Source organism: Tupaia chinensis, unplaced genomic scaffold (assembly GCF_000334495.1).
Source record: "Tupaia chinensis unplaced genomic scaffold, TupChi_1.0 Scaffold000093_1, whole genome shotgun sequence".
In the NCBI taxonomy this organism is placed as follows: Eukaryota; Metazoa; Chordata; class Mammalia; order Scandentia; family Tupaiidae; genus Tupaia; species Tupaia belangeri.
The window spans coordinates 4652107-4667389 of NW_006159555.1; the positions used below are offsets into that span (position 1 = coordinate 4652107).

A 15283-nucleotide genomic window follows, 5' to 3' on the forward strand; every position below is an offset into this window, starting at 1 on the left:
TGACCCTTTTTTTCAGGATCAGGCAGGGGAAGGGGCCTCAAAGCCACAAGCATAAACCAGTCAGTCACTTCAGAGAATGAGAGGTGCAGACTCCATTGTCTCCTAATTCAGTGGGGGCTGACCTATTGGTATCTAATTCTTTATAAATAAAGAGGCTGGGGTGACTACACTGGGAAGAGACCATGAATCATGGGTGGGGTCTGAGAAAAGGAAAAAGGAGGGCAAGGAAGGGGCAGGAGCTGAAAAAATTTCATCTTGTCCTTATAATTTTCCTAGAGAAAAAAAATGACCAAATGTCAAACCTACCAACTTTTATTGTAAGTTCTTGTAATTTTTCCATCTGCTCCAATTCAGAGCCCAAGTAACCTAAAAGAGTTATAAGATCAAGTAACAAGACCTTCAGCTTCTCTGGAACTAAGAAGTTACTATAAATGAATACCCACATGGAGGCTGATCCAGCACCATGGCTGCCATTCTTTACTCTGGCCACCTCCATCCAACAGTCCTAAACTTTCCTGGCTGTGGCCAGTCAGCCCTCTTGTGCCCCAGGCAGCCCTCCTGTGTCCTGGCTCTTCTTCCTGCTCACTCTGCCCCAATTCTGACTTGAGCCTTGCTAGAAATACTGAGTAGCCCACTGTAAATGTCCAGCTGTCCTGTGGCACCACACAAAATAATTGAGGTAGTGGATCCTATAATAGGCCTCTCCAATTCCATAAGGAGTAGGGCACTTAGTCTCCCAATTGTTGGGAATCTTGGAGACTGGCAGCTTTCACCTGAGATGAAAGTATGTTTAGAGATAGTCATATTGCTGGAAGTGGTTTGCTCCCTGGGACTTGGGCAACCCACATGCAACAACTGGTTGATTGAGGAGCACACACAAAAGCCCTTGCCTTAATGTGGGGCAACTTTTCAGACTGTCCAAGTGCATCAAAGCCCCGTGCATCAAAGCCAATTGATCTCTTTGCCCAATTCTGCTGCTCTCATTTCCCTGCCAGGACTGCTTAGTTGCCATAAGGAGTCCTCATTTAACTTCTAACGTAGAAATTTCAGGTTCTCAGAGTATGGACCCTTGAGACCTGAACCGTGACCATCAGCAACAAGGTACAAATAGCGTTTCATTATCCTTTGCTCAACTCTAAGTTCATCCATTGCTTACTGACATCCCTAGTTCTCACATCAACCAAATTTATACTCTGGTGTGCAGCAGATGCATGAGGACACAGCCAGGTGGCCCATCATTCCAGTTGTAACAACTTTGCTGCAAGATTTGTGGCATAATTTTAATATATCAGTCCTCACTTTGCATGGTTCTGAAATGCACTTCTGGGACCACAGGATACAGTAGTAGTAATTAAATGAAGTGAAACTCAGCAGCTAGCTCTTCAACCCACAGATGATTATATAAATAACGAATGTGCATCATGGCCAGTGACCAATCACATCGAGTCTTTGAAAATCTATTGATGACTAATCTGTTCACAGCCATCTGAGCAGGATAAGCAACAGCTGAAGTGATACTTGATCCCTAAGATTTGAGGAGGAGGAAACACGGCAAGAAAGCAGGACCTGTTGGCAAGATTGTGGTTATGATGGGTCTTTTCCTCAAGTGTCAGAGTTGTGAACAGGAGAAGGATTTTAGAAAAGTCCCAAGAGTGGGCAGATGGCATAATGGTTATTTTGCTGGACTCTCATGTAGTTGACCACAGTTCGAGTCCTGGACCCAGCAACTTATAAACTTATGTCAGGAGACCAGCAGATGGCATAATGGTTACATCACTGGACTCCCACATGGCCAATCATGGTTTGAGTCCTGGACCCAGTGGTTTGAAACTCATGCCGGGTGAGTGTACAAGACTCTCCAGTCCCTAGATAGTTTCTACATTAAAAAGTACCACTACCCATTGGGCAGGGAAGTACCTTTTCTCCTTCTTGGACTCTCATTACTCATATTAGCCTATCTAAGGGCCTGAGATGTCCAGCAGTAAAGAAGCCTCTTTGACTTGCTTAACCCTGAGTTTTCTTTTTTTTTTCTTTTTTTTTTTTTGGGGAGAGATTTTCACTGTAGGGCGCGTGCGCTCGCCAGACAGACAGAGAGAGACATAGAGACAGAAAGCGAGAAATCACCCCCCAGGGGGGATGGTCACGCCGCAATCCCTTCTCCTCCATTCTCCTCTTGGGATCTTGGGCACGCACGCACACGCGCCCGGCGTGAGTTTTAAGCCGCCGGGTCCGGGACACGAACCGCGGTCGACTACGTGGGAGTCCAGCGACATAGCCATTACGCTAACTGCTGGTTCCCGAGTTTTCTAAATTTATTTTCACATGGTATTTCATGGAACACTTTGAGAATGCTATATTGCAACTCTGCCTAGTGCTATGAAAACTGCTCTGCAGAGACTCACGACCTCTTGGGCTCCTGGTACCAGCCTAAGGCATGAAGGCTCTCCTGCCCGGGCCATCTCTGGTTTCTTCTGCACCAGCCCTCTGATGCACTTTGGCAAACCGGGAACCTGCCTATTGACTCACACGTGCAATGCATGTGAAGTGACACATTCTTCAGGTGTTTCAGTCCTGCCTAGAGACTGATTTCCTGGAGAGGTTTTTTTTTTTTTTTTTTCCTCCTTCTCCTTGCCTCTATCTCTCAAAACTAAAGGGAAAAAGTGACCAGGACATAATGTGATATCAAATACTCATGGGCTTTTCCTCCTTCTCTTACCTGTCACATCAAATACTTGGGCAGACTGTCACATGAAATAACGTATTTTCTCTGACAGTGGGGTTGCTATTATCAAAACCGAGATGAGCTCGCACCATGCCTTACTGTCATACGGTTCCAGGCTGCAGTGCTGGATTCTCCTGCAGTGAGTGTTGGACTCACCACAGTCTTTCGGAGAAGCATTAGAAATCTCAGAGGAAACAGAACATCTGAGTCAGAAAGAGACTTAGATCTAGCTCATTTAATGTTCCTCTGGAATTCTGGAATCTCCCTTCGATAGCCGTAATTGAAGGCTGTTCATTCACGTTTCACGCATTTTGCCACCATCATCTATCTTTCAACTTCTACTTCCTTGAAACAAATCCTGTGTCCAAGAGGACCAGGTGACTTGCTAAGCCCACACCAGGCTACCGTGCCTGTTCCCTTCATCTGAAATGACTTCTCTGATCTATCCTTGTTTTTCAACCTAACAACGGCCAATATGTATTGCACATGTCCATAATCCATATGGAAAGCACTATTCCAGTCCCTTTAATTATATCACCTTATTTAATTTTGACCACAATCCTAAGATGCAGATTTGCTACTTTATAGATAAACAAAGCAATTTACTAGGCTTCACTATACTTAATGATACTCTGCATGTGCCACTTTTCAGACTCTGTGTTTATAACATTTTTATTACTGTGTCTATAAGGAGATGCTGATTTTTCTTTTGCAGATGAAGAAATGAATGTATCCATGTGGTAAGAAATTCGTGCATGGTCACAGTGGCAGAGTTGGGATCTAAACCCGCAAGCAACCTCTACTCATCCTTCCCTGCTTCCTCCCCTGTGTTTGTGCTCCAGCCTGTGATGCCCTCTTTTTTCAACTTTTTTTTTTTTTTGAGAGGTTTTCACTATAGGGAGCGTGCGCTCACCAGACAGACAGAGAGAGACAGAGAGACAGAAAGCGAGAAATCACCCCCCCGGGGGGGGGGATGGTCACGCCGCAATCCCTTCTCCTCCATTCTCCTCTTGGTATCTTGGTCACGCACGCACACGTGCCCGGTGTGAGTTTTAAGCCACCGGGTCCGGGACGCGAACCACAGTCGACTATGTGGGAGTCCAGCGACATAGCCATTACGCTAACTGCTGGTTCCCACGTGATGTCCTCTTTTTAGCTCTGATTTCACAAAGCACCAATTCCTCATCCCTCTCCTGTTGCTTGTTATATTCTGCATGTGGTTTACCAAACGAGTTGATCTAGAAAGACTGTCGTTACAGGAGCAAGGGCTGGCATGAAAATCTATTTTTGATGAAGAGGTTCTAGGACTCAGTTAACTTCTTGGCTATTTTAGGAAGCAGCTATCCAATGGTACTCACCACAGGGAATTATTAATAAACCAAATCATCTGCCCTTTGCTGCTTGTTTTACAGCTACCCTAGGAGACAGTGACTGTTAGCCTGAGTCCCCTCAGATCTACTGGTGAAGACAAGGTTGAAAGACTCTTTGAGTCAAAGTTGTATCTCTGGCTTCTAGCACAGTGCTCAAAGCAAGTGCTCAAAAAATATCTTTCTATAAATAAACAGTAACAAAGTCACATCCTACAGACTCAGCATTCTGAAACTATAATTTCCTTTCACCTCTGAAGTCATTTCTTTCAAATCATTCACTAGAAGAAGTTTTAAAGTTTAAGCGATTAGAGATGATAATGAAAATAACATTATATTATGTTTTTAGATGAATTTGGCATGCTAAGTTTTTGTTTGTTTTGTTTCTAAAGAATTCACGATCATCTCTTAGGAGATTAAGAAGAAGGTACCTGGCCCAGCTGTGGCTAAGACTACATGAGAGGTTTGGTTTAAAGTCCAGACCCAACCTAAAGGCCAGGTATGTGCCTGCAATCCCAGCAACTCAGGGAGGCTTGGATAGGAAGATTACAAACTAGACCCTGGCCAGGGCAATACAGCAAGCCCCTGTCTAAAACAAATAATAATAAATGAATACATAAAATTTTTTAAAAATAAATAAATAAGAGCCAGGGTATTGGTGCACACCTAGTCCACCTAGTCTGAGCTAGGGGGCAGAGGTGGAGGGTTATGACATGGCATGACCCTGTCTTGAAAGAAAAGAGGACAATACCAATAGAAAGTTATCAAGTAGCCCCAACCAAGAGCCCTGCACCATTTTGGAGAAGCACAGGAGTACTATTGGGAAGTATCAATATCTCTGTAATATGTACTTGGGATGTTCAAATCCTGTGAACAAATCCCTGAAGAAACTATTTCACTGATATTATAATAATACCTTTTAGTTAAAGCAGTCTATTTTTTGACTGATTCTCTTGAACTCTCAGTTTTAAATGTTGATGTTCTGCAAACAACAAATCATACCAAGACTTGAAATGAAAAGATTTTTTGAAGTATCACACTAAATATATGGAAATACCCTTGATTTGACTATCACACGCTATACACATGCTTTTAAGAACTAGACTGTATATCATTAAGATGTACAATTAAATATAAACAAGAAATTATAAAATGAATTTTTTAAAAAAGTACCACATTGAGAAACACAAGGCTTATTGAGAGTTTCTTATCCATTAAGTCACCAAGGTCTGAGGAATCCACTACCTGAGAAGTCCTGGCAGGACCTGAGGGAGACGGAAGGGGAAGCCTTCCTGGCAACATGGCAAAGGCACTTCTAGAACAATAAAAAACTCACAGAAGACCCTGTATCACCAAATGCAAGTAATCAAACCTTTTACTCTTTGATTTTAAAGTTCATTTTTCTAAAAAAAAAAAAAATACATAAAAACACACATTAAAGCATATTAAAGTATTAAATCATTCAGAAAATATGAGAGAGATAAGGTATCAGACATACCAATTAAATACATATAGGATATCAAATGGAGTCCAGATGGGCAAGCTGAAAAAAAACTATGCTGAGTTTAGATTAAGTGTGTCACCAAGACATCTCTTTGCAGACACAGAAATAACATTAATGTGTACGCTTACAATACAGTAAGTCACCTGGTCTCAACATATGAAGAAAACAGAGCCCACTAAAGCTATTCTCCAAGGTCAAATATCTCATTAAAACAGAATGGAAGTGCATAGCTCCAGTTCCAACTGATCTATAGTGGCTGCCTGACTATTACATGGAGAAAGTCAGGTCTGGACTCAGTAAGAATGAGTGCTGTGATCATTTAGTAATGTCTGCCATGGCATTCTGATAAGAATAGTGGTACACATGCTACAGTTCTGTAGTTCTCCAATATACCATGCCACACAATCTAAGCCTATAACAAAGCCATTGTAATTGTCTAGTGACTGCTACAAATGTTTTTAGTTTTCTTGATGCTCATTACTCACATAAAAAAAGAAATTTATTAATCTAATAACAAAATACGGAAGTATACTCACACACATATTAAGAAATACTGTGAGTGCTGCAGCTCTAATGCTAAGCACTGGTATCAACCTATGGTTGTTACAGGAAGAGAAAGGGAGAGAGAGAGAGAAGAGAGAAAGAGAAAAAAGAAAGGAAGTAAGGAAGGGAGAGAGGGATGAAAGGGCAATGAGAAGGAAGTTCAAGTTGTCCAAATTTAAAGACACACTAAATGAAATTATCAGCACAATAAATTTGTGTAACACGTTTTAGTGACAAGATGCATTCTGTTAACAACTGTATTTTCCCTTCAATAGAATTTTAACATAACTTCTGAAAAGAATAACATTACAATTTCAAGTAACTCATCGAAAGCAAGATGTTTAGGTGGTAATAGAAAAAGGAAAAGAGGAGCCATCTCATGGCATGGGGATTATAGCTGGTGGCATGGAGGTGAAAGCAGCTGTATCTGACATGGTTGAGGTTCAAGTCCTAGAGTGATCAGCTTGAGAAATACACTGGGCCTGTCTTAGTTCCATGATGCTCTGGCCCTCCCCATAGCCTGTCTCCACAATGGGATCCCAAGTTCACATGGTACTCACATGGTACAACGTCTAGGGTGCTCCTCACATGTGTGTGTGAGCCCCAAATCCTGAAAAGTGGGAGAGATGGAGAAGGGATTGCAGTGTGACCATCCCCCATGAGGGGGTGCTTCTCTCTCTCTCTCTCTCTCTCTCTCTCTCTCTCTCTCTCTCTGGCATGTGCATGTGTCTTCTGGCAAAATTAAAGAAAAAGAAAAAGGGAAGAAAAGAACAACAAAGATGAGGAGCAAAAGCATTTAACAATGTAAAAGGTATGTTTTAAAAACTTCTCCTGTAGGGTCCAGCAGTTAGCATAATGGCTATGTCACTGGATTCCCATGTAGTCGACAGTGGTTCATGTCCCAGACCCAGTGGCTTAAAACTCACGCCAGGCATGTGTGCGTGCATGCCCAACATCCCAAGAGGAGAATGGAGGAGAAGGGATTGTGGCGTGGCCATCCTCCCCGGGGGGTGATTTCTCGCTTTCTTTCTCTCTGTCTCTCTCTGTGCCCTATAGCAAAAACCTCTCAAAAAAAAATTAAAAAATAAAAAAATAAATAAAACAACTTCTCCTGTAGGGACCAGCAGTTAGCATAATGGCTATGTCGCTGGACTCCCATGTAGTCGACCACAATTCACATCCTGGACCCGGTGGCTTAAAAACTTCTGTTTAAAACCAAAATAATGCTGAGATTACTATGGGGATGTTGTTGTTACTAAGTCGTCTAAGCAAAGGAGCGATTCTCCAAACATATGTTCTATGGAAATTTGGATACTGGATTCCTTTTCTAATACTAACTTCTTTGAATACTCTATTCAGATTAGTGTTTCACAAACTATGATCCTCAAAACATTAGTTGCACATGTTATTACTAAATGTGACTTTTAAATAAGTAGGTGGGCAGATAAGTTCATTATATTGTGGGTTAAGCAATTTTAACTGCTGTCTTGTTGCAAACTTTTGGAGACTTTTAAGATGTTAACATGAGGGAGGCTGCAGGTGGCGTGGTGGTTAGAGATGCTGGACTCCCACATAGCCAACAGTGGTTTGAGTACAGGACCTGGTGGCTTGCTTTCTTGTTTTCCCCCTTTCTCTCTGTCTCTCTCTGATCAAATTCAACAATAATAATAATAATAAAATAATAATGTTAAATAAATCATTCTTTTTAAAAAAAGATAATATGCACTATAGGTCTATATTAAACTTCCAAGGTTTTCTAAATTTCTTTTTTCTTTAATTAAAAAAAAAATTTGCTGTAGGGTATGTGTGCTTGTTAGACAGAGAGGGAGAGAGAAAGAAAGAGAGAAAGAAAATGAGAAATTACCCTTTGGAGGTACAGCCACACCATATCCTTCCTTCCATCCTTCTCTTGGGATTTTGAGAACTCACACACACACGCACTGGTGTGTTTTTCAAGCTGTCGGGTCCATGACTTGAACTGAGCAGGCAGACATGTGGGATCCAGTTGCCTTAACCACTGTGCCACCACCTAAGTTTTCTACAGTTCTTTAACCACCAAATCCTTCTTTTGTGAAGCTTCTTGCAAAATCAGTGTTTCATGAATCCAACTCCAGGAAAATGGCTTTGAATATACCTTAAGATGCTGCGTTGAAAATCTCTTCATCCCTGTTTTAGTTCCATAATGCTCTGGCCCTCCCCACAGCCTGTCTCTGCAGTGGGATTCCAAGTTTGCATAGTGAAAGTCTGGGATGCTCCTCACAGTCTACTGCTGTGCAGACACTGGCAGGCCCTAGCTCTTGAATCTTCTGACAGGGACAGCAGCACTTTTTCCTTTCTTTGTCACAGAAGCCAGAAATGAATTCCAGCCACACCCTGGAATCCTTTTGCCTGGTCCCCTGCGTCAGGTCAAGCTACAGGAACTCATAAACAGCTTCCAGATCTAAACTGACCGCACAGAGTGGGACAGGATCTCACTCTTCACAGGCAGAAAAAGGGACCCAAGTGTGTTTAACTCATTTTTATCAAAAGCCAGGAGTCTTTAAAAATATTTCTTGACCAAAGCTATTTTTTGAGAAATTTCGGTCAAAATATTATGTGACACTTTTTTTCTTTATTAAAAAAAAAGAAAGGAAAACATGATATACTCAAGATACCTATTTTATACTTAACAGTTTCACAGAAAATCAGACATATCTCAGTTGTGGGTGACTTTTGCCAAGTTCTATTATTTTCTGTATCATTGGTTCTTCAGATATAAAATGAGAATAAAAATATCTACTTTGCAGCATTCTTTTGGTCATAAAGTAAAATAATGTCTGCAAACTAGTAACATTATGCTTGATGTAATGGGTAATGCCCAGGGCAGTGTTAGCAGAGGATAAGACTGAAGGACCTTTCTGGTTTGTCCCATGAAAGTAAATGATAGTAACTTTCTATTAAAACAAATTTCTTATAAGGAAACCATGCATTTTTTTTTTCAAGATAGCAAATTAATAATTCATCTTATTTGTAGAGTCTTGAAGAAAATTTAAATCTTTTATTTTGATAATACTTCTGCTACCCTTTCATAAACGAAAACAACCCCACTAGAAAACAGCCCAAGGCTGACACCTCCAACTCCCTCCAAGTGGATTTTTAAAACATCTTTATTGGCCATCAACAATGTGCCCCATGATGTCAGCCCAACCATTTGAGCCAACTCATACCAGTGCCAATGCATGTTGATTGCTAGACTGTTTTTTTCCAAATGGATCAGGAGCATGGCAGAGATGGGCTATTTAACAGACTACTCTGTTTACTTCCTGGGCATGTGGCTAAATTTCCTGGCATCCCTTACACTTAGCTGTGACTGACTAAGTTCCAGTCAATGGAATGTGACTGGAGGTGATGTATGCCCCTCCAAGTCTGGCCTATAAAGCACTCCCAAGAATGTTCCTCCATGCTTCTCCCCCTTGACACCAGCTTGATGAAGATAAGCCCTGCAACCTTGGAAACCACATGCAAGATACCAGGGCTACAACATGGAAGGGGTCTGTGTCCCTGATCACTGCTTAGAGGAGACTGCAACTCTGATACCGCTGTTCTGAACTTTATGTCAGTGAGAAATGCTTCTGTCAATGTAACTGCCACTTTCCTTTTTCTTTTTCTGATATTTTTTTTTCTAGTAGCTGGTATCTAGAACATCTGGAAACCCTGCGATTTTTTTTTTTTTATAGAACAGAACTCTATAGAATTTTTTATTATGAAATACTGATAGATTATGTGTAAAAATATGGAATCCAATCATTGTGTACCAAATTAACTAGTTTATAAAATTAGTTTATAAATTCTAAAACTAAGACATCATTCTAGGCCAGGTTCTAGTCTAGGTAAGCCATCAGAGGAGCCAAAAGTTTAGGAAAAATACTGCTGAAAATCTTCAAATATAGAAAATATATTTCATTTACTTATTTTTTTGATAAAAAGAAGACTGCCATTGCTTGCCTTCAGTGACAAGAACATCTTGATTCGCTCTAGTAAACACTGGTATTTCATAGAAGTAGAGTTTGTGTCAGAATATTAGTACAGACAGACATTTCTAAGAATTAGATATTTCTGAGTTTTTGTTTTTTAATCAAATTACAGAGAATTGAGTAGTCAGTGGTAGGCGCTCATCTCTGTTTACTAAATAACAAACTGGGATTGCTTTCGCTTTCTTAATCTCATAATTATATAGTTACATTCCATTATGATTTGACTATAGTTATCCATGGTTTGAAATCAATCATAAAATGCATTACTTTATTTTTTAAAATGTACAGGGATATGCATTTGTTCTATATTCACATAGGAAGTACCTCAGGGGATACTCTTAGAAATGTAAGGCTCAACCTAAACCTAAAACCAATTAAGTAAATTATATTATTGTCTAAAGTATAAGAAATCTAACCTAACTTAAGGCCAGTAAGTTAATAACTATAATGCTACACAGATTACTTAGTGGTTATCAAAATTATCTTGTCTAGTTGGAGCTGGACAGGGGTAAAACTTGAGGCCCTGTGAGGCTGACCCACATGGTAAAGTTCCAGGTTCACACCCAGAGACTTTCCTGAGTACACTGGGCATGTGTGTGCTCATGAAAAGGGTTGGATCACAGTACAGAGAACCTGTAAGGAGTGTTCGCTGACTCTCTCTCACTCATGGAAGAAATAAATAAAGTTAATTTTCTAAGAATTAGATATTTCTGAGTTTTTGTTTTTTAATCAAATTACAGAGAATTGAGTAGTCAGTGGTAGGCGCTCATCTCTGTTTACTAAATAACAAACTGGGATTGCTTTCGCTTTCTTAATCTCATAATTATATAGTTACATTCCATTATGATTTGACTATAGTTATCCATGGTTTGAAATCAATCATAAAATGCATTACTTTATTTTTTAAAATGTACAGGGATATGCATTTGTTCTATATTCACATAGGAAGTACCTCAGGGGATACTCTTAGAAATGTAAGGCTCAACCTAAACCTAAAACCAATTAAGTAAATTATATTATTGTCTAAAGTATAAGAAATCTAACCTAACTTAAGGCCAGTAAGTTAACAACTATAATGCTACACAGATTACTTAGTGGTTATCAAAATTATCTTGTCTAGTTGGAGCTGGACAGGGGTAAAACTTGAGGCCCTGTGAGGCTGACCCACATGGTAAAGTTCCAGGTTCACACCCAGAGACTTTCCTGAGTACACTGGGCATGTGTGTGCTCATGAAAAGGGTTGGATCACAGTACAGAGAACCTGTAAGGAGTGTTCGCTGACTCTCTCTCACTCATGGAAGAAATAAATAAAGATAATAATAATAATAATAATAATAATAATAAACTATGCATAAAAAGAAAACCCATCATGTTAATTCAGTAATGACCTTACAATCAAATGAATTATCAATGGCACTGCTGGGTCACTGCCTTTGGTGATCATAGATGTTGGGTTGGACTCAAATACATCATAAGTAAATTACTAAAATCATTTCTCAAATAATTATTCTTTCCATCTCCATTGTTCCTACCTTTATGTAAGCCACCACAATTCTCGCCTGGACTACTGAAATATCTGCTCTTGACCTGGCCTCACTGCTACCACTCATGCTCCTATCTCAAACTATTCTCCCAACAGGCCCCTCAAAGTGATTTACCTAAATCAATGTCACACCATTCTCTACCTTAAAACTCTAATGTTTAACTGGTTTTAGAATAAAATTGGAACTCCATCATGGCCTGACATCTCCTACCCAATCCCAATTTATCCTAGTACCAGCCTCTTCATTTTCTTCACTCCGATCTAACTCATCTCCTGTGTGTTCCTTAAATATCATAAACTCAATTCCATTAGGGCCTTTGAACTTGGTGTTCTCTCTGTCCACAATGTTCTTCCTCCAGCTCTTACATGGGTGACTTTTCTTCACCCTCAAGTCTCAGATTACCCATCACCTCCCCTAGTTACCCTCTTGTCCTGTTATTTCCTTCGTAGCATGTATAAAACCCCAATTTTACCTTCATTGTCTGAAAACCTGGACGTTCTGTGAGAACATAAAGTTCAAGCTCCTCTTTTTTTGCCACCTTGTTTTAGGGAACATATCCTCCAAAAAGGATGGATGCACAGGTGGGTGGATGGCTGGATAGACAGGTGGATGGATGGAACGTATATGTAGCACATACTTCTGAACCTAGCAGCTAGAACCATCTGCAAGAAACTGTTTCACAACATTTGTTGGTAAGTATGACTGCTCTGTCCTGGCAGGGATGTGTATAGAAAAACCATAATTTCTATTCCCTTAAATGCATTTCTCCTGAGTATATGAAGAAGCTTTAGCTGTGATGCCATTTATATGGCCCTTTTCACACAGTGAATTTTACTCAAAAACAAGAATAAAACAAAAACAATGCTTGAGGCTGTGTCACTAATTAATAAGCTATAGTATTTGGGGGAAACAAGGCTATCCCAGCTTTAAATTTTAAGCCATCCAACTTATAAAGAAGCCCTCTGAGGAAAAAAAAAAAAAGTCACCTCTAGGAAGAATAAAATCACAGGCTGCTTCCACTCTCTAGGACTATTCCCCATAGAGGAATACACAGCAAATCAAACCCAGGACTATGGAGAAGTCTTGTATGTACTTCACTTTGGTTTATGACACCGGGTCAGTCTGACAGAAGAGCTTGTATTCCCAGTTCTGGCTACATGGAAGAGAGTCCTGTCTATAAATTGTTTTCCCAAAAATCCCTCTGTACGTGGAATAGGAAATGCAGGATTGGATCTGAGCAGGGACTCTGGAAACACTGGGGTGCTATCTCTAAACTGAATGCCCCTAAGAATGCCAACATGTGTGACCAAACTTTTCCCCAATTTGGGCCATGATGAAGAAATGCTATCCCACTCTAGTGGAACTGCTGAACTCCTTGATATAGCTCATCATGATAAAAACCAACAAAGCCCTGCAGAACACTTGCCAGGAGCTGCATGTTGGCAAGGAGTCACTAGCCGACACAGAGTGGGTGAGAGGAGGGTGTTGGTTGCAGGAATCAGCCCTGTGATACATGTGGTGGTGGTTACTCCTTTTAGGAAGTTGCTGGGGTCTTTGCCCAAGATATCCTACAGGAGGCCTATAGGAGAAATACCTTCCTGAACTCAGAACCAAGTAAAGCTTTGCTTCTAATTAGGACTTGGTTTTATTGTTGCTTTGTTTTCTATTTTGGGTGTTGTGAATATTTTAATAGATCATATATCTCCTTGCTTGCAGAAATCCCAGAGATAGATGTGCAACCCAGAGAAACAATGACTCTGGACATTCTGATGTATATTCAGATATTCTAACTGGAGCCCTGACTTCATCTTATTTCTTTACTCTTATTTTCCCTCAACTCTGATTTTTTCAAACTAGTCTTTATTCTCTTATACTGTATATATTTCTGTGAGCTGTTTCAAATCCTTCTGGGAATAAAATAGGCTACTAATGCATAGATATACATAGCAAATTTTCCACCAAAACCTTTTCAAACCTAGTCCTACAAAAAGAACACTGTGGTTTGAGACAGACCTGTGTTTGAATACTGATTCTGTACATTTCTAGGTCTGTGACTTTGGATAAGTTACTTAGTATTTCTAAGCTTTCATTTCTTCCTTTCCAATTGAGAAGAATGACATCTATGTTGTATAATGACTATGAGAGATAAAGAAAATTTATTTAAAGTTTTGGCACTTAATATTTAAATAAAAACTATCTTTTACTATTAACTATGCAGATTGTTACCAAAAAATAGACAATGGCTAACCATGTTGACAGAAGTGTGAGTACTAATACTAACAATAGCTACTCATATAGTACATTTCTCTCTAACTGAGACGTCTGGTTATAGACCTCCATGCTAGCTCACTAGCGATCCCCAAGTCATTCTTTCCAAAGTGCTGAAAATATTGCAAGATCCTATTATTACTAAGCTTCCCTGAACCTTTGTCAGAGATTGAACTGTATCCCCCAAAAGATACCTTAAATCCCCATTATCTGTAATATAACCTTATTTAGAAAAAGGGTCTTTGCAGATGTCATGAAGCGAAGATGAGGTAATACTGGATTAGGGTGAATTCTAAATACAATGAATAGTGACCTTACAAGATGACCATGTGAAGGGACATATGGACACTGGAAGAATGTCATGTAACTATGAAAGTAGAGACATCAAGAACATCAGAAATCAAGGAATACCTAGGACTGACAGCAATTACCAGAAACTAGAAGAGGCAAGGAAGAATTCTTGTCTAGTGATTTTGGAGAGAACATGTTTTTGTTGACACCTTAAGTTTGAACTTCTAGACCTCAAAACTATGGATAAATTTCTGTTCTTTTTTTTTTTTTTCTTAGAGAGGTTTTGTTTTGTTTTGTTTTTGTTTTGTTTTGTTTGTTTTTGCCATGGGGTGCGAGCTCTCACCAGAAAGACAGAGAGAGACAGAGAGACAGAAAGTGAGAAATCACCCCCCAGGGGGGATGGCCATGCCACAATCCCTTCTCCTCCATTCTCCTCTCGGGATCTTGGGCACACACACACACCCGGCGTGAGTTTAAGCCACCGGGTCCAGGACATGAACCGCGGTCGACTACGTGGGAGTCCAGCGACATAGCCATTACACCAACTGCTGGTCCCAAATTTCTGTTCTTTTAAGACTCCCCATTTTTGGTAATTTATTATGGCAGCCTAGGAAAATGACACATCTCAACTCTGATAGCCCCAAGTGGGCTATAGGATGTAACCAAGCCAATTCTCAATTCAATTGACATCTGTCAAGGACTCACAGGAACCCGGCAATAAGATGTTTCATGGAAAGCATATGTCAGAACAGCCTGAAGAGTCTGACTTTAGGCTTCAATGCATTAATTCCCCTCTCTGAGCTTCAAGTATCTCATCTGTTAGATGGAGTTAGGTCTAGATCAATAATGACAAATAGAGCTGAATTGCACTAGAGCACTGTGTTGGGAGAATTCTGAGGAATTGTCTGGACAGACAGAGATAGATAAAATGATTAAATTATTCCATCCACATTCTTTTCTTGCCACTGTGACTATCCTCTTCAGTTTTCTCTCTTTTTTTTTTTTTGGGAGAATTTTCCCTACAGGACGCA

The 15283-nt window shown here is 40.1% G+C and overlaps 2 protein-coding genes across 2 annotated transcripts in view; one reads left to right on the plus strand and one right to left on the minus strand.

The window, feature by feature from the left end:
• Nucleotides 1–15283, minus strand: part of MOB3B (MOB kinase activator 3B) — a gene marked incomplete at its 3' end in the record, with an annotated part of 182655 nt that overhangs the window by 151234 nt on the left and 16138 nt on the right.
• Nucleotides 13084–15283, plus strand: part of IFNK (interferon kappa) — a 12557-nt gene continuing 10357 nt past the window's right edge. Inside the window, exon 1 of the mRNA XM_006143228.1 lies at nucleotides 13084–13164. Coding sequence (XP_006143290.1) covers nucleotides 13084–13164 — 81 coding nt within the window. The remainder of the gene's footprint in view (nucleotides 13165–15283) is intronic.